The 24640-nt window shown below is 45.6% G+C and overlaps 1 protein-coding gene across 1 annotated transcript in view; it reads left to right on the forward strand.

Annotated features, from left to right (window-relative positions):
• The window catches only part of LOC147639889 (FtsJ-like methyltransferase family protein), a 79968-nt gene that overhangs the window by 41847 nt on the left and 13481 nt on the right, over window positions 1-24640 (forward strand). Inside the window, exons 2-8 of the mRNA XM_086775048.1 lie at window positions 7127-7174; window positions 7281-7436; window positions 7617-7663; window positions 7768-7924; window positions 8013-8074; window positions 8299-8488; window positions 8902-8991. Of these exons, the coding sequence (XP_086631174.1) occupies window positions 7127-7174; window positions 7281-7436; window positions 7617-7663; window positions 7768-7924; window positions 8013-8074; window positions 8299-8488; window positions 8902-8991 (750 nt within the window). The remainder of the gene's footprint in view (window positions 1-7126; window positions 7175-7280; window positions 7437-7616; window positions 7664-7767; window positions 7925-8012; window positions 8075-8298; window positions 8489-8901; window positions 8992-24640) is intronic.

Consider the following 24640-nt stretch of genomic DNA (forward strand, 5'->3'; position numbering starts at 1 on the left):
ACCTCGATCACCTGTTACAGTAGGATTCTCAAGACTTCAGCATGATGCAGCACGTAATTTTTTGCAAGATATGCAGGAAATGTTACAAGTTGCGAAGGAATCTATTAGAAGTGCTCAAGACCGAGACAGGTTTTATTCTAATAGACATCGTCCACCCAGAGAGTTCTCTGAAGGAACGATGGTGTATATGCGAGTTCCGAAAGATTCCGAGACTTCACGGACAGGTAGATCTCCGAAATTATCCCCTAGATAATGTGGACCATTTCGTGTTACACGACAGATTGGTTCAGTTGCATATGAATTAGATTTGGCTTCTCATGTGAAAGTTCATCCTGTATTTCATGTCCTTAGACTTAAGGAAGTACTGGGTGGAGCAGATCAGTTAGTTACTCCTTAAGAAATTATAGATGTCGAGAACATGACATTTGTTCCGCACGAACCTGAAAAGATTCTTGGATATGTGAAAGAAGATTGCGTAATACGCTTATCACGGAATACAAGATCAAGTGGACGGATCGTGTTGAGGAGGACGCTACATGGGAGACATTGACTACTCTTCAGAGAGATTACCTTGGCTTTTTAGTGAGCTCAGGAGTAAGCTCTTAGAGGAAGGGGAGTATGTCATGTGCACAGTGTGTATCTATCGTGTGCTACACGCACGCAAGACTAGTTTCGAGGCTTGGGGAAGCTTGGAGCTAGGCAGGCTGATTGGCGAGCTGAGTTAGGGATAGACTAACGGGCGGGCACCCAAGTATGGACGGGTGGGCGTCCAAGTGTGGACGCCCGATGACCGGCCAAGAGCCTATAAAAGGTTGGCCAAGGTTAGTTATTAGTCATATAGAGAGTCTCGCAAGTTTGTGAGAGCTCTATGGTCTTGGAGCCTAGATCTAGTGCAGATGTGCACCTGCTTTACGCAGCCGAGGCCGGCAACAATCTCGAGGCCCGCGAGGGCAGCTTCGTGGCGGTATGGGACGTCGCGAGGAGGAGATTGGTCGGTACGTCATCCTAGTTAGCTCAGCTCGTGGCTCGGTGGGGACAGCCAAGACTGTGGGCTCGCCCACGGCTAGAGTTCTTGGAGCCAGAGGCTTCCGTGCTCTGTCCTAGGGAAGACCCCGTCTGGTTCTGGTCTTCCCCCCCCCAAGGCGGTAGCCTTGGGAGTAGCCGGCTGGGAAGTCTTGGGCTTGCCATCATTATGCTTCATTTTAGCACTCTGTGCAAGCGAGAGTGCGTCTTCGAAGGTGGCTGGCCTAAACATACGCACCTCCCACTGGATTTGTGCGTCAAGGCCATACAAAAATTGCCCTTTCTTGTCCAAATCAGATAAGCCTAATTGCAAACATAAAGTCGAAATTCTATTGGTAATTGAAGGATTGGTTGCGTGTTCTGACGCGCTCCCCTGAACTCGTCTTCAAGTCGCTCAAGGTAATGGGACAGTAGAAACAGCTGCGTAAGGTTGCGGACAAACTCGTCCCACACATAAGCTGCCATACCTAATTTGGTGTGGGCATGAGCCCATTGGGTCCACCAAGGAATGGCCTCACCTTCCAAGTACCAACTGGCTAAGATCACTCTTATCAATATCTGTCTTTCTAACTGCGGCAAAGTAAGCTTCAAACTGATGCAACCATGAATAAAGAGTTGTGGGCTCGAGTTTACCATTATACTTTTTGAAGTTCATTTTCTCGGGAAAATGATTTGAGGGCGCCGTTGGTGTTAATCTGGCGTCCAAAGCTACAAGGTAATGCTCATGTTCCACGCGTCGCATGGCTTCGTCTTCGCGTTGTCGGATCTCCAATGCACGCATCTGCAACTCAAGCATAGAACTCGGCTGCGGTTGTGACCCTTCGAGAGGGTCCCTGTGTAGAGGATCTGGAATCTGGGATATGGAAGGAGAGGGATGAGGAGATGGAAATCGCGGCGCTGGAGAACGAGTGCGCTGTTCCAGAGCTAGTATCTGCGCCTTCTACTCTTCCAACTTGCTACTCTGGTCTGCGATTGCTCGCATCATTTGTTGGAACATCTCTGTAACACTCATGCCTGATGCCCTAGCTAGGCTGCCTGGTGCACTTTGGTCCCAAGGTTCTTGGTCTCTCTCGTCGTCGAAACTCGCCATAGCAGGAAAACGCACTTCATTTCCGGAGCGCAATATGACCATCCACTATGTGCGCGGGAGACTTCTGGAGGCTTCCGGAGGCTGAAAACCAATCATCCTTCGAGGGATAGGAGTCACTCCGAAAGGGGCAGTCCACCGGAGTCTGAAAACCAACCACACGAGCGAGAAAAAATTTCTGGATTCTTGTTGAATCTTTACACTGGCTCTGATACCACTGTAACATGTGGAAGCTTCGGGGGAGATCAGTAACTTCAATGCTCAGAAAACAGCACACTTGTCGTGACGAAAATTAACGCACAAAGCTGAATATAGATGTGCAGAAAATAGAGAGAGAGAGAGAGAGAGAGGGAGAAGAGGACACAGTATTGGGTCCCGAATACCCTCTGTAGGGCCCCCACCACGAATGGTGTATTTGCTTTTATTAGAATGATGTAAAACAGTCCCTTAGGGCTGGATAACCAGTCGACTACCCTTGCAAGAGCCCTAGGGCTGTCCTACAGCCTTCTTATGGCCCTCCCATGGCTGGTGGGTACAGCCAAGGCCTTCCTTGCTCTTATGGGGGTGGTCTTACACTTTCCCCATGCCCACAAGAGTCCCTGGGGTAGCCCTATGGGCTGGACCCTTTCCTATATGCAAACCCTAACTGTCTACACAGTAATCTGGCCTCCAGTATCATACCAGATACACAGAATCATTGACATCATTCTAGAGGGAGACTCACAGCGCGGACTAGGACTGTTTCATGTGCAGGACAATGCACACTTGACCTTGGACTCATGTGCAGGACAATGCACACCTAACCTCGGACAACCAGAATGGAACCCTGGCTGATTCGTCTCGGACTGGGCTCACATGGGACGAGTTTTCCATCCTAGGTCGTGCACCTTCTGTACAGATATGTCTACGTGGTATCCAAGTGCGGGATGCACGTGACAGGTTGAAAGAAGACGTAGAGCTTTCGTGCATGTGGTGTTACTCTCTTTTGCTACTGACCAGCCCAATAGCACTTCGCGTACCTTGTTGACCTGTTCCTCCCCCCATAGGATGCCTTCTGGGTTCCTCTTGTGCCTTGCTCATGCCCTCAATCTACTGTTAATCTGCCACAAATCAGGGATTAGCCTTGGGATTAGCATGTCCATGTGCATGCACATGACATCCCCTTTTGCTAAACTCTATGACGGGATTCCAACTTGTGACCCTGGATGATTGTTATCATCCCCTATCTCCACATATGGTCTCCCATGTTCGTCATCCTTCCCTTCTTGGCAACCTTTTCACTGAAAGACTTCCCTTAGGTCTTTGATTCCACTCCAAATCTGATGTAGATGTGTGCATCTGTTCCACTTGTCCCTTGGCCCTTCGTGCCTTGTCCCTGAACTCTTTCTTTGGTCTTCTTTTCTTGAGTATTGAGTCTGGCGTCCTCACTCCGCCCCTTGGATAATCATCATCCCTTGGAATCGTTTTCTTGAAAGCCGTTCTTGGTATGCCCCAAGGGGCATCCGACTCACAGGGCTGCCATTCCCGTTGGATCTTGTGGAACACATGACTTCTGGATCCTGTTGCCTCTACACATGCGTATATCTGCCACCACTTCTCTTGCTTATGAGTGGTGCAGTTACAGAGCTATGCTTTGCTCTCTTGTTGTCATTGATATGGATTACATGCAATTCAGCTTAGCATTTGGATGCTTGCCTTCAAGGGGGTATTATGCGATGCCTCTTGATTTGATGTAGTTGATGTCCACATGATCTTTGATATGCATTTCAGGTGATGCGTTTATGTGACATTGGGGATTCTCTTTTCCCCCCATCATATAGTGCTTGCTTTGCCCATTGGCACTGCAGTTCATCTTTGCTATCGTGATCTCCCTTGATCACTCTTACTGTGGAGCATAGTGCAGGGCAACATTCACAGCTTTATCACCCTGCTGCTACCCGTTCACACCATTCACTTGACGGGGTTTGTTGGTCATGTCCACTCTCGGCTAGTTCAGGTGTGAACCCAGCTTACTCACGAGCACTTTTTCCCTATGATTGGACACAGGTTTTTTCCCCCGTGTGAACACACTTATGTGTGTTGGGCACTTAGCCCTAGGCTTTTTAGTACCCACTTGTACTTTCATTTCATATCATTATTGAGTAAATCTTTTCCAGCACTCTCACGTTTTCTCTGTGCTTGAGGTTGTGTGTGTGTGTGTGTGTGTGTGCAGGCTAGTTGCCCTCCTACCCAACAAACACCAGCACCTTGCAAATTGTTGCCACAGGTATCCAAGAAGGTGGCCTTTATCAGTTGGAGGACTTTGGTGGCTCTTTGACTGAGTCCCAATCGCATCTGCTGCAACTTCTTCAGAGCTATCATGCCTTGGTTGATCATGTGGATACGGATTTGTGGCATGCTCGCTTTGGGCATCTGAATTATACTTCTCTGCAGTTGCTAGTTGGTGTCTTCTCCACAGAGGGTCAAGGGTCTTCCACCACTGAAACCCCACTCCACTTGTGTGACTTGTCTTCATGGTAAGCAACACCGAGATGCCTTTCCTCATGAGGCTACTCATTGAGCTTCTCATATTCTGGAGCTCATTCATATGGACGTGTTTGGCCCCATGCGGACTACAACCCAAGGAGGAACTAGGTATTTTATGCTTCTCACACAAAGTTTGGGTTTATCTCTTGGTAGAAAAACCTCAACCTTTCTTCAGCTTCCAAGAGTGGGTGTCTTTGGTCGAGACTATGACCACACAGAAGGTTCGACAAGTCTGTTTCAACAATATAGGAGAATTCATCTTGAAAGCCTTTCATAATTTTTGCAACGCAAGAACAAGACTCTGCAGGAGATGGCCTGCACCATGCTTTCTTCTTTTGATCTTCCTTCCTCTTTTTGGGGAGAAGCTGTGAGCATTGCTGTTTACATCATCTGACATCTACCATTCTCCTACAAAGGCAGTTTCTCATATGACTCTAGAGGAGGCTTTTACTGGATAGAAACCTTCCGTCCCTCATTTTAGGGTTTTCACTTGTGATGACTAATTTCAATTCCTGATTTTGATAGATCCAAATTTGATCCCAAGTCCAGGAAGTGCAAATGCCTTGGATATAGCTCTCATTCCAAAGCTTACAAACTATGGGATCCGGAGTTGCGATCCTTGGTGATTTCTCGTGATGTTCACTTTGTTGAACCCTTATTAGATGATTCTCGCTCTCATCCCGAGCTTACCATCGAGGTGCCTCCTTCTTCCTCGGCCACCCCAACTCCACCACCAGCTTCTCCACCATCAATTTCTTTACCACCTACCTCTCCACCCCCACTTCCTCCTACCTTGACTTCTCCTCCTCCTCTTGCTCATGTGCAACGGAGGATTGCCCCCAAGATTTCATGATGGCTGGAAACGACGGTTTGTGATTCTCGTCTCTCTGATATGGAACTTCATTAGCTTGCTGATTCTTCAGCACAATCTTTGACACGGGCACTGTTACATGCGCTGAGGTTGATCGTGATAACTTACAACAGGGCCTTCTTTATACCTTTATGTGGTGAGATCTTTAGCATCCAATTCACAGAGTAGAGAGAGAGAGAAGAGAATAGAAGTGAAGTAGATGACACAGTATTGGGTCCCAATTTACCGACTAAAGGCTGCCCCCCGCTCCCCCTCTCGCAAGCATGAGTATTTGCCTTTGGAGAATGCTGTACAATGCTTGAGAACAAGTGATATGACTGCCCAACGCAAGGACGAGGAAGACCATACGTCGGTTGAGTATCCACCAATCTGAGGCACTGCAGAAGACTCTTCGGGCCACTTATGCAAGTCTAGATAGCTGTAGGACTGCACATATGCTGGCTGAATGCAGAAGAGGAACTTCACTGAAAGCCTGGAGATGATAGGATGACTGATTGCTGACTTTGCTGCTTGAGACTTTTCTGAATACTGAATGATGAATGCTGATTTGATGCGCCTGCTTTTATATGGCTTTAGGCTGCTGGTCGGTCTAGATAAAGGCTGTTGGCCAGTTCATCTTGGACAAATAATGCCAAAACTAGCATTAAATGCCAGTGCTAACATAAAACATTGCGCATCACATTTAATGCTGGCCGACTGATTTCATATTACACAACGTGCTGCCTGCTGTGCTGGCCGACTGCTGCATATGTTCACATATGCTGTCTGCCTGTTGTGAATGCTGGCCGACAGGAGCCTAGTGGCCCCAGATGCCTGTTGGCTGGCCCTGTCTGCTATCCAGGCTGTGAACAGCCCTTGGACAGGCTCATGACACCATGGGCTGGCCCATATGCAAACCTACAATGTTCTACAAACTTGCTAATGACACTTCATGCTATGGCTGACTGCTACATGCTCTATCTGATGAATTCTCCAAGTGGGTTAAGAGGACGACCTTGGCTCACAATGGGGTCATGGCGTACGACAAATATTTCTAGAAAAGGTATTACTTTCGTACAGTTGTTGCACTGATGATCATGCCAGTGTGTCTGCTATCCAGGCTGTGAACAGCCCTTGGACAGGCTGATGACACCATGGGCTGGCCCATATGCAAACCTACAATGTTCTACAAACTTGCTAATGACACTTCATGCTATGGTTGACTGCTACATGCTCTATCTGATGAATTCTCCAAGTGGGTTAAGAGGATGACCTACGTAGCTTGTGCCTGACTGTCCCTGGAATGAGGGCTCACAATGGGTCACGACGTACGACAAATATTTCTAGAAAAGGTATTACTTTTGTATAGTTGTTGCACTGATGATCATGCCAGTGTGTCACTGTGTCATAGTCCTGACTGTTGGGAAAACTTAGTGTTATTAGAGGATGAGTGGTCAAGCTGGAGTGAAGAAATAAAAAAAGTATTTTCAGCTATTGAAAAGCTTGGGTGCAATCAAATCTGGGGCAAACCCTGTATGTAAAAATTGCTTTGGTACAGTGTGGAAATATTTCTGCTGTTGTTTGCTATATCTTGTGATTCTACCATTCTCATTGGTGGATGGTCCTACTGCTCTTTGCAGGTCTTTCGCTCACAAGATTACAATTCTTTGCTGTATGCTTTCAAGCAGGTTAATCACTGTAAATCTGCTCCTTTTTTTCTTGTAGAAAGTGCACTTGTGCTGCTAAATAGGTGTTTCATCAATCATACTTATTTCATGGTGGTACATTGGTCAGCTCTTTGATAAAGTAGAGGTGACCAAACCTGTAGCCAGTCGATCTACTTCAGCTGAAATTTATGTCATCTGCATGCGATATCGTGCTCCTGCAAAAATTGATCCTCGTCTCTTGGATGTAAAACATCTATTTCAAGATATTGCTGAACCACCCAAGGTAATTGTGTCAACACTGTTTGTCTGAATGCTTTTTTTTTTCTGAAGGTTGTTATCTCAGTCATGTTGGGTTTCAAAAGTTGTTGTCTATCCAGTTGGGTTTCAAAAAATGTCTGAAGGCCGTTCTATCAATCATGTTGGTTTCAAAAAGGTTTCAAAAAGTGTTCTCTCTTTGTTGTAGGTTGTTGATGTACTAAGAGGTACTAAGCAGAAGCGGCATCGTGAGGGGTTTGTTGCTTTGGCTCATAGTTTCTCCTGCTGTTTATAGAAGTGCAACTTTACATGGATTGAGCTTTTCTTCTAGATGTTCATTTACCTTTATAAAACTGCAGCTATGAAGAGGGAAACACCACACTTCGAAAGGACTGCTTGGCATCAGATTTCATTTGGGCTGAGAAGCCCTTGGAATTGCTAGGATCCATCACTTCAATATCATTCAAAGATCCTGCTTGCACCCTTATTAAAGATCATCAGCTTACTACAGATGAGGCATGCTCATATTTTGACTGTCCATTTTAATTGTATATTTCTTCCCGTTGGCAGTTTTCAGATTCTCTTGTTTTTGATGTGTCTACAGGTAAAATTGCTGTGTGAAGATCTTCGTGTGTTGGGCAAGCAGGAGTTCAAACAACTTCTCAAGTAGGCTTTTGTCAGAATTTTTAGGAAGAATGTTTTTAGTTTAACATCTGGCAGCCTGAATCTCTATTTTGGATTAAAGAAATGCTGGTTAGTTTTGATGCAATTATGAGTGTACGTGTACGATTCTTTAGGCAAAGAACTAGAAGTAACCGTTCTTTAAGCAGGTTATTTTCTGCTGTTTTAGTCATCAGAAGCAGTAGTCACACATGCTTTTTATTTTGTAGATGGCGATTGAATGTTCAAAAGGCTCTATCTGAAGTAGATTGCACGTCACCTGCGGAAGGTGAAACTGCTGAGGCTATGACAAAGAGGGATGAAGACAAGGACATTTTGAATGAGATGGAGGAGCTGAAGGCACTTATGGAGGCAAAAAAGAAGAGAGAGAAGAAAACTCTTGCAAAACGTCGTGCAAAGGTTTATTTTTGCTGCTTTGCTTATAGAGATAATTTTTTAAAACATATTTTATTCTTTTGCTTTCTTTGTCTTCAGCTAGTTCCAGCCTCCAGGTAATCTTTAGGTTAAGTTTGTTTTTAGTCTCATGCAGTTTTATTTGCTTCAAAAGACATCAAAGCAAACAATAGTAACTTCCAAAAACTTTTGGAGACTAAAAACAAACTTATACCTAAAGATAACTTGGAACTAGATGAAGACAAAGAAAACACAAGAATAAAAGTTGTTTTTGCACGGGTTTCTTTTTCAAATTTAGCTCTGTTTCAAACACACACACACACACACACTCTCTCTCTCTCTCTCATTTATTGGCTTATAATTAGTCTTTAGTTTGTAAAACTTAGCCCTACTCCAGTCACTGTTACTTTTTATTGCAGGTGAAAGTTCGCACTGCGACAGGCACACAAGTTGATGTCATGGAGGACGGCTATTCCGAGGGGGGATTGTTTTCTTTGGCATCTATCAAGGTATACTTTTGTTGAAGCTCTTTTTTTTGTCTGAGACTTTGCGCATGCACATTTTTTTAATTTTGAATATGGCAAAATGATGGTGATTTTTGAGTATATCCATAGTATGTATATGTCTGATATTTTAAAATTGCTGAAGAAGATGTGAAGTGAAGATTGCACTGATGAGTTTTGCTTATGAGTGTTGGCACGTATATTGTTTCTGAGCCTACCTAAGGAGTCAGTATTTTGCATCTTGTTTAGTGTACAAGAACTCCACTAATGGAGGATCTGGTGATTTCGTGTGCACACAGGTGGACATGACTAGGCTCATGGGTGGCTAATCCCTGAGTTGCCATTAAGGTTAGGTTTGATTTAGGTTACTAGCAGGTGCTGACCAGTGACAGGTAAAGAAGAAACCCATGTTTTGTATGTTCAATTGGCCAGGTCATAGGCCACCATACAGACAAAGTCGGTTGCCTGCAATCCCTGTTCCTGAACACAGAAATGGTCTTCTTTCAGAGGATGATCCTGCCTTTGCTCGGCCCTTGGAAGTGTTCCTGAGAGACTCTGGTATGCCCTACAACTCCCAGGGCTGCTTTCCTGTGGTTTTGCCTGCTGCCAACCAGCTCCATGACTGCTACCCTGGCTGCGTTTCTTGCTATGAATTCTGTGCACTTTCTTGGGACTTCTAGTGCTTAGCTTGGCTGAGCCTGATGCTTTGATATCAATGTGATATGCATAAGCCTTGATTCCTGGCTTGATAAGGATTCTCGGGCACATGCGTTCATCATCTTCAACGTTAAACCATCTGTTACTCGTCAATTTGATGACAATGATGATGAGACTGCAGAAGAATTGTGGCATGCCATTCAGAGGAGGTATCATAGAGAGAACTCTACTCAGAAGATTGCCTTGGAGAATCAGCTTGCCAACCTGAAGATCTCCAATATTGCCAACATCATGGATTCCATCACGGAGTTTGTTACCATCCAGAAGCAGTTGGTCTCTTTGGGAGCAAGGCTACCGATGAAGACTTTGTTCATCGGCTCTTCGTCAAATTGCTTGAAACTCTCATCTTTCTGTGATGCTATTTCACTTCTTCTATTCCCAATTTGCATACTGTTGTTGGCATGCTTCAAGATAGAGCTACAAGGAACAAAACATGCCAGGGTGCTTCCGAGACCCTTCTTCAAGCTAAGCGCAAAGGCAAATGGCAGTCTAAGGGTTCCACCAACAAAGTTGACTCTAAACCTGCTAACAATCTTGCCCATAAGAATCTTACTTGCCATTATTGTGGTCACAAAGGTCACATTCAGCTTGATTATTGCAAGAAGAAGAGAGAAGGTGGTTCTGCGAAGAAGCCTACCACTCAAACCTCTCCGTCTACAACCAATCCCAGAGTGTTAGAATTTATGTATCTCATGTGCGGGAACAAAGCCCAAGTCTTTTTTTATTAAAGCCTTTTTCACTCTTATGTGAGTTGGGCAGGTTCCTTGATTGGGTATATATTAAACCCTTTGTCCACCATTGTATTTCACTCATTGATTGCTAATGAAGTCAACGTCTATTCGTCAACTGTCTCTCTCTCTTGTCTCTCTCCTACACTGTTGTCCTTTGCTTCTGCGGTTTCATTCTTGACATGGTATCAGAGCTTGAGGCTCTTTGGTCTCGGCGTGGCGAAGGAGAAGACAAGAGTGCTGCCTGCGAATTGAAGGTTCTGCTGTGCGGGCTGTGGTGCGCCTTTTGTGTGTTGCTGCGTTTCCACCTCTTGCTGCCCTTGTGCGCTGTTGTCTGTTGCTGGTGCTCGCAGTGATGGTTGCTGTGATGGTGCTGCTCTTCATGGTGATGACCATGGTCTTGTGGTGCAGGCATGAGAGTTGGTGATGGTGATCGTGTCAGTGTGTGCAGCAGAGAGAGCAGAGAGAGAAAAACGCGATGCGTTTTCTTTTGCAGACTTGCGTTATTCTTCTTCAAGATTTTTAAGGTTTAAAGCCTTAGTTAAAACTCTGTTAAGCTCTTGTTCCCCGCCCAATCTTCTTGGCTCCAGTATTGCTCTCTTTCCCTCCAAGTGATCGTATCTGGGCATGGCGAGGATCTCAGCTATTGGCAACGTTAATTTCTTGAAAATAAAGTTTTTAAAAGCTTTGTTTCCTATGGGTTTATTGGAATGTGTTCCTGCGCGCTTTGAAATTCAAGTTCATTCAAACATTTTTTCAAAGACCTTTGGGGACTTTGAGATGATGGCTTTCGGCAAGGTTGGAAGTTTTTGGAAAGGGGCATGATTGGTTGATCTAGTGGACGAGGCTTCATCGTTGTTGTCATGGATTTCTGGTCCTTGTTCTCGAGGGTCAAGATTATGATACACTTCTAGGTTGCGGTTCATGGAGGACAACTTACCAGGGTTTCAATTGGTCGTCTCCGGAGGTACGGATGAGTTTTGTGCAGTGGACATTCGATAGACCATATGGATCAGGTTTCCCGTCATACCGGTGTGATGACACTTGGTTCCCGTCATGCTAGCGGAGCAGAGGGGGATTGAGAGTTGTTAATTGCAGCATAATTATACGGAGTCCCGTCACATGCTTCAGCGAGAGAGAGAGGCACGAGAGCGGGAGAGGAGGGCTACCCGAAGTTCCCGACAGGTGCATTGGATCCTTGTGTCGGAGTTCAAGGCACATGCATCTGGCACGGAACAGCTTGACAACATTATGGACGTGATTTGTTCGCAGTTCATCGTTAGCAGACTACGAACGGGATGTGTTCCGAGCATAGTCACGAGAAACGAGAAACGGGAACGGAAACGTTTGAGGAATGGAAACGGGGAACGAGTTTTTAAGGCTGGAAACGACTGTTTCTTGTGACAACATCACTTGGGAAACGAGAAACGGCCCTGGAAACGGATGGGGTCCTGAAACGGAGAAACACGTTTCTAGGTGCTGAAACGGTCGTTTCCTGTGACTATGGTTCCAAGTTCATTGTTAGAGGATTTTGGACGGGATGTGTTCCTAATCCAATGTTCGGAGATTTTTGGACGGGATGTGTTCACAATTCAACGATTGGGGAATCATGGTCGTGGAGATGTCTACCATTCATTGTTCTATGTGGCAACTAAAGCTCAAGATGGCATTTTCTTGTGGAGACAGGTGGAGTGGCGCATTTCCTGAGGTGTACCGAGTAGTGGCCATACTGGGGTGTCCATGGTTGCATCTTCATCGACTTGTCTTGATCATCTATGCCCACTATGAGTTATAGAGGGGGTGTTAGAATTTATGCATCTCATGTGTGGGAACAAAGCCCAAGTCCTTTTTTTTATTAAAGCCTTTTTCACTCTTATGTGAGTCGGGCAGGTTCCTTGATTGGGTATATATTAAACCCTTTGTCCACCATTGTATTTCACTCATTGATTGCGAATAAAGTCAACGACTGTTCGTCATCTCTCTCTCGTCTCTCTTGTCTCTCTCCTACGCTGTTGTCTTTTGCTTCCGCGGTGTCATTCGACACAGAGTTCCTCTTCCACCAAGGAGAGTGTCTTCATTGGCATTAAGGAGCTTCCTCACCTGTTCCTGCCACCTCATGTCTTACGGATTGGGTGGTTGATACCGGGTGCACTACTCACATGACTCATGATAGGTCCATTCTGCATGATATTGAGCCTAGCTCTTTGAAGGTGTCCATTGGCGATGCTTCCAACCTTGAGGACTCTTGTGTGGGTTACGTGCGACTTAACTCTTCTCTTGGCCAGCTTTCTATCATCCGAGATGTGCTTATGTTCCCAAGTTCTCTAGCAATCTACTCATAGTGTTTCAGATTGTAGAGAAAGGCTATGGCATGTACTTTGACAGTTCAGTTCTTGAGGTCATTGACACCCGCACCTTACAGATTGTTGCTATAGGTGTACATGAAGGCGGTCTTTACAAGTTGAAGGACTTTGGTGGCTCTTTGAATGAGTCATAGTCTCATTTGCTACAACTTCTTCAAAGCTATCATGGCTTGGTAGCTTAGGAGGATACAATGTTGTGGCATGCTCGCTATGGGCACTTGAACTATGCTTCTCTTCAGCAGCTGTCTTCTCAGCAGACGGTCGAGGGTCTTCCGTAGTTGAAACCCTCCCACTCCACTTGTGTGGCTTGTTTGCATGGCAAGCAACATAGAGAGTGGCACATAGCTTGTAACCAGCTACGTAGGGCTCGACTGGACATGGAGCTTGATCGTCGGAGTGCAATTGGTGAGGGTGTCTGGGGTTCAGGGGTGAGGCGGCCCGGGCTCAAGGACCGTGGGCAACAGAACAACATGCTACTACCATAAGTCTAGTAATGTGGATGCTTATCCACACTCCTCAAAGGTTGGGTGGTGAGCAAGAGCCCTCCTCTCCTCCCTCATCTTGGTAGCTATGGTGGCTTCCTACCGGAGTCGTCACATTGGTATTAGAGCATTGGAGCTGATGATCTCTCTCTCTCCTTGTCTTTTACTCTCGTAGGCATGAAGCACCTCTGGAGGAGGATAAGGTTGCTAGCAGTCATCTCCTGTCCCTACCATATTACTCAGTAGGGAGTGAGGGCCTCTGTTGTGGATGTGCCCGCTCGAGTTAGGAGTAGTCTCCATTTTTCCGTTGTTTTCCTAGTTTTTGCTAGTCGTGGGGGACTGTTGCTGTAGGCCGACTGTCTCTGTGCTGGTCGATTGTGTTTTCTCCTAGCCAATTGGAGTGTTTGCTGGCCGACTAGTTTTATTCCAGTCGTGGACCTCTTCAGTGGCTGTCAGTTGTTTTTGGCTTGGCCGACCAGCAGCATAGGATGGTATAAATACCACCCTTGCCTCCCACTTGTCATTGTATCGGATCTTGTTGTATATAGCAGAGTTTATACAGCTTCTCTCTGTCTATACTTCTGTGTTTTCTTTCTCACAACAATTGTCTCATTTTCCGTTGTGCATTCCGACATGGTATCAGAGCCCTAGGTGGCTTGAAGCTTGGAGACAGTGAGAGCTTGAGGGTTTATTGTTTTTTGGTGCTGATTGGAGAATTCTTAGGCTGTTTGGGACTTGGAGAACAGGTAGAAGGCGGCCATCACTGTTGGACAGCCACCTTGCATAGTGTTTGGAGCCTCTTCTTCAAATTTTTTTCCCACCCACCCTCCCTTCACAAGACCTTGTGAACCCTTGAGATGGTTGAGAAGCATGTGAAGATCCCCACTCTCCCCACATTCTCGGTGGATCGACAGTTGGATGGGACCAACTATGGCATTTGGAAGGTAATGATGGAGTCTGTCTTGGAGTCTTATGACTTGGCTGATTTCATTGTGGTTGGTGTTCCACGGCCATAGTTGGAGGATGGGGAGCTTTTACCTTCTACTAGGAAAGATTGGGAGGCTCAGGCACAGTTATGGGATTGTGTCGATGCTTGTGCATTCTTTCATCGTCCTTAATTGCACACCCTAGGTGATTAATCATATTAAACACATGACGCTGGCTCGAGGGATTTGGCAGCACTTGGCTTCTTTATATAACAGGGTATCACCCATGAAGCACATAGTTGTGACGAAGGTTGCCTTGTCAAAGGAGTTTGAGATGACCGACTTAGCTTCCATTTCTTTTTGGGATCGGAGATTTGGTAAACCCAGAGGGGGTTCTTTGTTTCACAGTAGCGGTATGTTCATGAGTTGCTGGAGACCTTTGGGATGTAGAACTGCAAGCGTATTTCTTCACCGATGGACCCGAATACCAAACTTAAAGTTAATGATCCTTGTGAGCAAGTTGATGCCTCCTTGTATCGGAAGCTTGTTGGTTCATTGATTTGGTTGCTGAACACCAGATTGGACTTGAGCTTTCCAGTGGGGCTGCTGAGCTCATTCATGGAGGCACCTTTGACGACTCATTGGGACGCAGGATTGCGGATCTTTCTGTTTTTGCAAGGTACAAAGGATCTTGGACTCTTCTATGACACTAGAGGGGGAACGACGGAACTAGTCAGACTCTTAGATTGGGGAGGAGATCCAGGCACGAGGAGATCTACTGTCTACATCAGGCTACGGATTTACCCTTGGCTAGGAGGCAGCCAACTATTGCCTTGTCTTCTACAAAGGCAGAGTACCGGGCTGCTTGTGGTGCTGCTTGCGAGGTGGTGTGGTTGCGGAGTTTTCTCGGCGATATTGTATTTTCACAGGAGGAACCCACGGTCATCCAGAGTCACTTTGTTCATGAGAAGATTTTTGCTGATGACATCTTGCTAGAGTTTTGTTCGGCAGAGGACAATGCGGCGGACCTCTTCACGAAGTCTCTACCTCAAGTGATACTCCGTTAGCACTCTAGCTCACTGGGGTTGGTTCCACATCCAGGAGCTGAGAGGGGGTGTTAGCAGTCGTCCCTTGTTTGTTATTACTTGGTAGGGAGTGAGGCCTTTGTTGTGGGTGTGCCCGCCCGAGTTAGGAGTAGTCACCATTTTTCCTCATTTTTTCATTGTTTTCCCAGGTTTTGCTAGTCGTGGGGGACCGTTGTTGGTTGACTGTCTCTGTGTTGGCCGACTGTGTTTTCTCCTGGTCGATTGGTTTTATTCTAGTGGTTGTCGATTGTTTTTGGGCTGGCCGACCAGCAGCATAGGGTACCCTTGTCCCCCCACTTGTCATTGTACCGGATCGTGTTGTATATAGCAGAGTTTATACAGCTTCTCTCTCTCTATACTTTTGCGTTTTCTTTCTCACAGCAGTTGTCTCATTTTCCGTTGTGCATTCCACAAAGGCTTATATCTTTGAAATTTTCCATCGATATTTTTTTCTTCTCAGAGAAAAACGACTGTGTGGATAAGGTTTACACAGAGTGAGAAGAAGGAAGCATGTTTCTCTCTCTCGAATTCGAAGCAAGAGGGGAAATTTCTCTCCTTCTTGTTGGTTGTGCAACACACGCAAGGTGTACGTGTGGGTGCACACATTATCAAGCTAGAGGGGGGCAGCCAAGCTTGAACACGCGAAAGTCTCTCTCTCTCTCTCAAGCAAGCCAGCGGGGCTAGCCTGACCAGCACTAAGGCCGGCCGGGACCGTCGCCAAGCGAGTGGGGACAGCTGCGAGGCCACTCTCTCTCTCTCTCTCTCTCTCTCTCTCTCTCTCTCTCTCTCTCTCTCACCTAGAGAGGAGTCTATCTCTCTCTTCGTTTGCATCGCAGCCTAGCCACATCTCTCCCGCAAAGACCACACCGTTGTGCGCATCGAATCCGTGAGGCGAGAAAGTACACACAATGTGTCTGTGCGTGCACACGCAAGCGAACCTTGTTTTGCCTACATGTGAGCAAAACTTGGAAAAATCCAAGGTTGAAAACGAGACAATAAAAATGGTAAGTACGCAGATACTTTAAATTCTTTATTACGAGAGTATTAGGATGTTTTTCCCGAAGATTTGTTGGATGGTGTCCCACCATCTACAGCGGCAAGACCATTCCATGGATGTCCTACTAGGTTCCAAGCCTATAAGCAAGTTTTCTCATAGACTTATAAGCACACGAGGTCGAGCGGCGATTGTCCGATTATGTGAGAAAAGGTTTCATAAAACCTTGTTCTTCACCATGGGCTTCACCTATTCTTTTGGTTTAAAAAAAGGAAGGTTCTATGTGTATGTGTATAGATTACCATGCTCTTAATCAGATTACGATTAAAAACAAGTATCCAATGTTCTGCATCGACAAGTTGTTTGACCAACTCAGTGATGCATGTTATTTTTCTAAAATTGACCTTATGTCGGGCTACCATTAAGTCAGGATCATGAAACAAGATGTTCCCAAGACCGCGTTTAGAATTCAATTTGGGCATTATGAGTTTTTGGTCCTGCCATTTGGTTTGACTAACATGCCAGTGACATTTATGACGTTGATGGACAACGTTTTATGTCCATACAATTCGTAGTAGTTTTCCTAGACGACATACTTGTTTACAATAAGTTGAGAAAGGACACGCAGAACATTTATGCTTAGTGTTCGAATCACTTACAAGGAATGGGTTATTTATGAAGGAAAGCAAATGCAAATTCTTTGCTAAGGAAATTCATTATCTAGGCCATATTATATCCGCCAAGAGAATGTAGATGGATTCTATGCTATTCTCAAATGTCTTGAGCCAAAAAACTTAGAAGGTTTGTCGGGGTTTTATCGACATTATGTAAAGGACTACCAGTAGATCAACTGAGAACTAAAGGCAAAACTATCTGTTGGGAGGATCCACAAAGAAGTAGTTTTGAGAAACTCTTACAATTGCAGCGTTGCACCTACCTTGAGTATCGTAGACCCTAAGGAGCCGTTTGTCGTAGAAACAGACGCTTGTGGGAAAGCCATTGGGGCGGTTTTAATGCAAGGGGGACGCCCAGTTGCATTTGAAAGCAAGAAGCTTGACCGTGCCTAGTGTAACCACTCAGCCTATGAGAGTTACTTGCAGTAGTTCATGCCCTTAGAGGGAGTTCTAGTCCGTTATAATCCCATCGGTCGGTATAATTCCACCGATCGGTGTGGATAGCTTGATCGAACACAATGCTACTCAATACACTTACATATAGTGAGATTTTTATGGACAACAAGCACAATACAAGATGTAATTTGCTAAATTGACAAGAGATGCACAATGAGCCGGAATGGCCGGCCACTCGCTTAAATAGTGTATATTAATCTTGGGAGAATTAAGTATATAGTGTCACGGGAATTTTTCAGGAGATTTCCATACCAATGCATATGAATACAATATTGTAAACAAAATGTTTGTTGGTGAAGATCTTTAACTCACACTACCCTCTCAAGTGCCCATGTTCTCTACCATCTGCTGTCAATTGTTCCATCCACACGGTAGAAACAATCTGCAAGAGCACGTAGGACAAGAGGACACTACATGTGATCATGGAGTCCTGCACCTTCTTCCTGCTACTTGCTTCAATAATTGAGCATTAAAGCTTACCAATTGCAAGTAGAGTCGATGTCAGCAAAAGTCTTCACGATGGAAGCGTTTGGAGTGTTGAAACCTTCAATCTGTCGCGATCCTTCATGACAAAAGTCTTCAAGTGGATGCAAGGAACCCTAGGAAAGCTTCCCCTATGGTTCAACTTGAGAAAGGAAGGCTGAAATTAGGGTTTTCAGCCAAAAGACCAGAAATCACAGCAAATATAAGGATGTCTTGCTGAATTTCAGTCATTGGGAGTGTGTAGGAGAGTGAATACGACTTGGAAACACTCTTGGAAGCTTTGAAAACACATTAGCAAGCTTGGATATGTTGTAGGAAGAAGAAAGTGCAGAAAATAAAGCCAAAAGGCCGCATGAAGGGAGGCGCCAAGAGAGAGAGAGAGAGAGAGAGAGAGAGAGAGAGAGAGAGGTATTAACGTCGGTAGAATGCAACACGAGGGCATATACGACCAACGGTGGGACTTGAACTCGGGTGGATCATGGCCTTTTATAGAGAGAGGAAGAAGAGAGATGAGATGTCCACCTTGGGTGTCAGGCATAGAGAGAAAGCTAGTTGGGGTTTAGGCTGGGATGGACACATGACTGGTTGCTCTCTTTGAACAAAGGGGATAAGGTCTAGGCGGTGGACATTGAGCTTTGTTCTCCTTAGGATATCCGTGTGTGTGAACAAAGGACTGGTTGTAATTTACAAGTGAGTTTTGGTAGCCCAAAACTTAATAAAGTGTGTACACATTCACTTATAAATTAATGCGAGTGTTGGGGTAAAGGCACTATGCCCACCCTTATAGTGTGTACAAGCCCATAAGTTATAGTACATAGTACACTTAGTACTTTTAATGTACTAAGTGCACTATGTGTACTAGTGCAATATACATGTGTGATAGGGGAGTCACACACTCATGCCTTTCATGAGTTGACTTATCCCCACATCTCTCTCTCTCTCTCCCTTGCTTCTCTGTGTATGTCTCCCATGAATGAACTCTAACCTAACCCTAATTTCAGGTTTCTCCCCATCAACTGGTATCAGAGCTAGGCTGGCCCTTTGAATCTCTCTGCTGCATAGCTCTCATTTCACACAGCCATCAAAGAGGAAAGCGTGGCTCAACTTCTGCTATGCAGGCTGTGTAGCTCCATGGAACCTGGAGGGCTGAAGTAGCTTGTCGGTTGTGACCCAGTCAGTGTGAGCAGGCAAGCGAGTGAATGAAGGCAGCAGCAAAGCGAAGTGAACGAAGGCAGCAGCAAAGCGAAGTACAAGGTGGCGGGCGTTGCATCACACGCAGGCGAAGGCTAGCGTGGCGTCAAGCGTGGAGGCGATCGAGTGATGAAAGGCGTGTTAACCACTGAAGCGAGCGTAGATGCGCTAGGCGAAGCTAGGCGAAAGCAACAGTAGGCGTCAAAGGCAGGCGTTGGCGCTCAGTAGCGAGTGAACCAAGCGAAGCGGGTGGCCCTTCAGCGTGAGCAGCGAGCGAAGTCGCCGGAAGCGTAGCCCCCTCCTTAGGCCCTTCGCCCTTGACCTTGGCTGCCCAGGACAACCCACGCAGCCAGCCTACGTGGCTGCCCAGGCTGCCCAACCAGCACAACTGGTTGCTGGTGATGGACAGAGGAGCCTCCGATAATTGTTGGCGGTGGTCATGCAGCAAGCCTGGCCGTTCGTGCAGTCAGAAAAGACTTGATCAAGGCTCGAGCAGTTGCAGCTGTGTCTCCTACCTGGGATGGGCCAGTGCCTAGAGTCTTCCGTCGAGCGACTGACATAGAAACAAGGGCATCAACACTCTGACTGTCCCTACCTGCACAACTGCAAAAGCATCAGCATCAGCATCAAGCATCAGCACCAAATTCGCCTGCAAATCAGAGAAAATCAGAAATTACAAGGTATTTGCCTCAATTTTTTTTTGGGATTTGCAAATTGAGCAAGTACAATCAACAATTGAGCAGGTACAGGTGCCCAATTGCTCAATTTTTGAGCAAAATTGGCAAAATTGGGTGACATTGGTCACAATCAGGATAAATTTGCAGGAAATTGGTCAAATCAGGATCAATTTGCAGGAAATTGGATGTCGAAATTTGGGGCTTTTGATGTAATTGTGCAATTAAGCACTCATACATGCTGCATGATGTGAAAAATCGCACATTTGGGCAAAACTGCAGCAAATTGCAGCAAATTGCAGTGCAAATCAAGGGGCTTTTGTGCCGATTTGGTTGATTTGCATGCAGGCAATCGCATTTGATGCTGTGGATAATGTGCTGATGCCTTACAAGCACTCAATGTGCCTGTAAATCAAGGGGCTTTCATGTATTGGATGTATATGTGGCCAGGGGGAAGCATCGTGAACACTCTGGATGCCTTCATGTGCGCCAATGTACCATGCATGATCAGAAATTGATCTCAAATCAAGGGGCTTTTCAAGTTCGTATGCTTGTTGAGCTTGGCAAAGCAGCAGGCAAGACATTTATGCCTTGAATCCTCAAAAATCAGCTTGCAGTCAAGGGGCTTTTGCCCAATTTCTGTTCGGGACTGTTGTATGCAGTGTACAGGACTGTAAAAGTCTGATTTTCACTCATTTGGACAGCCAGGAGAGCATTTATTGCTATTGTACCTGCTGGTACAGATTTGGCACAGCTTTGTGCATGTTTTGGCATGGCTGTACACTGTTTTGAGTGACCAAAAGGTTCAATTTCAGCTGCTGAACTTGCCGGTACAGGTTTGGTACATCATTGGTGAGCACTTAGTACTGCTGTACAGTACTTTGGAAGGGCAAAAGAGCACATTTAAGGTGCTGTCCAAAATCTGCAGCAACCAGATTTTGGTGTTTTCATCACAAAAAGTGGGAGAAAAGTTGCATTCTTGCTTCCGCAGTGGGAGATAAAGCTTGGGAGAACATTTGTGAGCACTTTGTGTGCTCTGGGTGCAGTGTTTGCACATCTTAAGTGCAGTGTTTGCACATTTGCAGGGAGTCAGGCATTGACAGGTTGCATTTTGCTATGGCAACCACAGGTGAGAGCTCTTCATTGCTTCACATCAAGAAGCTTGAAGGCTCGCAGAATTATGATATTTGGCAAACCCAGTGCTACAATGTGTTGCTTCAGAAAAAGCAGCACAAGCCTATCAAAGAAAGGGGTGTGATGCCCGCTTCTCTTACAGCTGAAGAGTGGGAAGATATGGATGAGCTGGCAAGATCTACTATCATGTTGTCTGTGTCAGACTCATTACTTTTCAGCATTCGTGAAGAGAAGACAGCTTGGGGAATGTGGCAGAGATTGCAGGACTTGTATGCCCAACAAAGTGCCTCAAGCAAAGTGTATTGGTTGAAGAAACTCATAGGTCTTCAGATGAAGGAAGGGGCGTCTATGACAGCCCATTTAAATGAGTTTAATGGTATTGTCAGCCAGGTTATCAATCAAAAGTTGGCAATGGACGATGAGTTCAAAGCCACTTTTCTGTTATGCACTTTGCCAGAGAGTTGGGACACATTCAGGACAGCCACTAGCAATTCGAATGCTATGCTGTCATATGCAGATGTTGAGGGTGCTCTTCTTCAAGAAGAGATGAACAGGAAGAACAACTCTGTTGGAAAGTCCAATGCAATGAATGCACGTGGGAGATCCCAGCAAAGGGGGAAAAGCCAAGAAAGGGGAAGGAGCAAGTCTCGCTCCAAAAAGGATTTGGAATGCCATTATTGTGGCAAGAAGGGACACATCAAAAAGCAATGCTACAAATGGAAAAATGATCAAAAAGAAAAGGGAAAAGGCAAAGACAAAGACAAGGATGAAGCCAAAGATGTAAAGCCAAAGGGCAAAAGTGGAGTCAAGATTGAAGAAATCAATGTGTCACATGCAGGTGGCAGTGAGGATGAGGTCCTCTTTACGTCTTCACTTGATGCCCATTCACTTCTTACAGGTGGTCATGGTATGCACTCATGGATCATTGATTCAGGTGCCTCCTTTCATGTCACAGATTGCAGAGACTTGTTTGTCAGGTATACTGCTGGCAATGAAGGAGTGGTTTATTTGGGTGATAACCATGCATGCAAGATTCTTGGCAGAGGTGATGTAAGGCTTGTATTTTCAGATGGCTCACAGCTTATGCTCCATGATGTCAGGCATGTGCCTGAGATCAAGAAGAATCTGCTTTCTACTGGACAGCTTGATGATGCTGATTATGTTACCACATTTGGTAGTGGAAAGTGGAAAATTAGTAAGGGCTCACTGGTTGTTGCCAGAGGCTCTAAGGTGGACACTCTTTACTTTATGCATGTAGGTGTTTGTCACCATGCTAATGTAAATGCAACCGAGCTGCCGGAAATCTCTATGTGGCATAGCCGGTTGGGACACATGAGTGTCAAAGGAATGGAGCAATTGTCTCGTTTGGGTTACTTGCCTTCTCTAAAATTTTCAAGTTTTCAGTTTTGTGAGCATTGTATATATGGTAGGCAACTACAGTGCCCCCACAAGAAAGCTCTTGGACAGAAAGATGCTCAGTTAGAGCTTGTGCATACAGATGTATGTGAGATGCCTCAGCTTTCTTTGGGAGGGGCAAAATATTTTGTGTCTTTTATTGATGATGCCACACGCAAGGTGTGGGTTTATCCTCTTCGTTTGAAGAGTGATACATTCTCAGTGTTTCAGAAGTTTGTTGCTCTTGTTGAGAATCAAACTGGCAAAACACTGAAGGCTTTGCGTTCCGACAATGGTGGAGAGTACATGTCCAAACAGTTTCAGGACTTTTGTGATGCTAAAGGCATCAAGAGGGAGCTCTCTACTCCTTATGATCCTCCACAAAACGGGACAGCAGAGAGGATGAACAGGACCATACAGGAGAAGGTCCGTTCTATGTTGTCACATGCTGCATTACCTCATGGTTTTTGGGCTGAAGATGTTATGACAGCCGTTCACCTTATAAACAGGTCACCTAACACGAGGCTTGGTGAGAAAGTGCCAGAAGAAGTATGGACAGGGAAGCCTCCGTCATACAAGCACTTGAGAGTGTTTGGTTGCGTTGCGTACGTGCACATACGCAGGGAAATGCGCACCAAACTTGATCCTAAGTCTCACAAATGCATATTCCTAGGATATGGTGACAGAGGTGAAATGGGGTATAGACTTTGGGATCCCATGAATAGAAAGATCATACGCAGCAATGATGTCATTTTTGATGAAACATGCATGTATAAGGAGCCTGCAAGGCAACAGGAGCCTAGCAGAGTCATCTTTGATGATGATGGACATCATGGACAACAACAAAGGGCTGTAAATCAGCCATTACAGCAGGAAAACCAGCCCTTAAATGGTGCTGAAAATGGTCCAAATGGACAGCCAGATATGGCAGAAGATATCCCTATGGATATACCACAGTTAGAGGAGATACCGGGCATTATATTTCAGCCTTATGGCATGGAAGAGGAGCCACCAATGGGTGATATGCAGGCTGGACAGCAACCTGCAAATGATGGTCATTGGGTACGGAGGTCCACTAGACCCTCCAGAGCCCCTGACAGGTTTGTTCCAGGGGTTGACTACTTGATGCTCACTGACTGTGGGGAGCCCTCATGTTACAAAGAGGCTTTACAGAGGGCAGACAAGGCTCTATGGGAGCGTGCCATGAAGTCAGAGATGGATTCTCTGCATAAAAATGAAACATGGAAGTTGGTGCATTTGCCTGCAGGCAAGAAGGTTTTGCCATGCAAGTGGGTTTACAGGCTCAAAGTTGCACCAGATGCAAAGCCAAGATACAAATCCAGGTTAGTGGCTAAGGGCTTCAAGCAGGAATATGGTGTGGACTTCGATGAGATCTTCTCTCCGGTGGTCAAAATGACCACACTTAGAGCTGTGTTGGCTTTGGTTGCGCATGATGATCTGGACTTGATTCAGATGGATGTGAAGACTGCTTTTCTTCACGGTGATCTCCATGAGGAGATATATATGCAGCAGCCAGAGGGTTATGCAGTAAGTGGAAAGGAGAAGCTTGTATGCAAGCTGAAAAAGAGTCTTTATGGGCTCAAACAGGCACCAAGAGAATGGTATCATAAATTTGATACATTCATGAAATCACAGAAATTCAGGAGAAGTGACATAGATCACTGCTTGTACACCAAGAAAGCTTTGGATGGCAGTCTCTTGATTCTCATTTTGTATGTTGATGATATGTTGATTGCCGGGAAATCTCGTAAAGAGATGGATGCATTGAAGAAGAGGCTGCATGAAACCTTTGATATGAAGGATTTGGGTGATGCAAATCACATTCTGGGTATGCGGATACTTCGGGACAGAAATCAGCATGTGTTGTATTTGTCTCAGAAGGAATATATTGGCAAAGTTTTGCAGAGGTTCAATATGGACGGGGGGAAGAAGGCTAGTACTCCTTTGCCTCCATATGTGAAACTCAGTGCTATGGACAGCCCACAGTCAGATAGAGACAGGGCTGATATGGCCAAGATTTCGTATGCTTCAGCTTGTGGCAGTCTCATGTATGCCATGGTTGCTACTAGGCCGGACATTGCATTTGCAGTGGGAGTGGTTTCTAGATACATGGCCAACCCTGGCAAGAAGCATTGGGAAGCAGTGAAAGGTGTCATGAGATACCTGAAGGGCACACAGGATATGTGCATTTGCTTTGGCAAACAGGATGCATTAGTGCATGGTTACACGGATTCGGATTATGCCGGTCATCCAGATAACCGGAAGTCTACTACCGGTTATGTATTTACATTCACAGGAGGTGCTGTGTCATGGATATCCAGGATGCAGAAGT

The sequence above is a fragment of the Cibotium barometz genome, chromosome 3 (assembly GCF_041138505.1).
Source record: "Cibotium barometz isolate CiBa-2024 chromosome 3, ASM4113850v1, whole genome shotgun sequence".
NCBI lineage: Eukaryota > Viridiplantae > Streptophyta > Polypodiopsida > Cyatheales > Cibotiaceae > Cibotium > Cibotium barometz.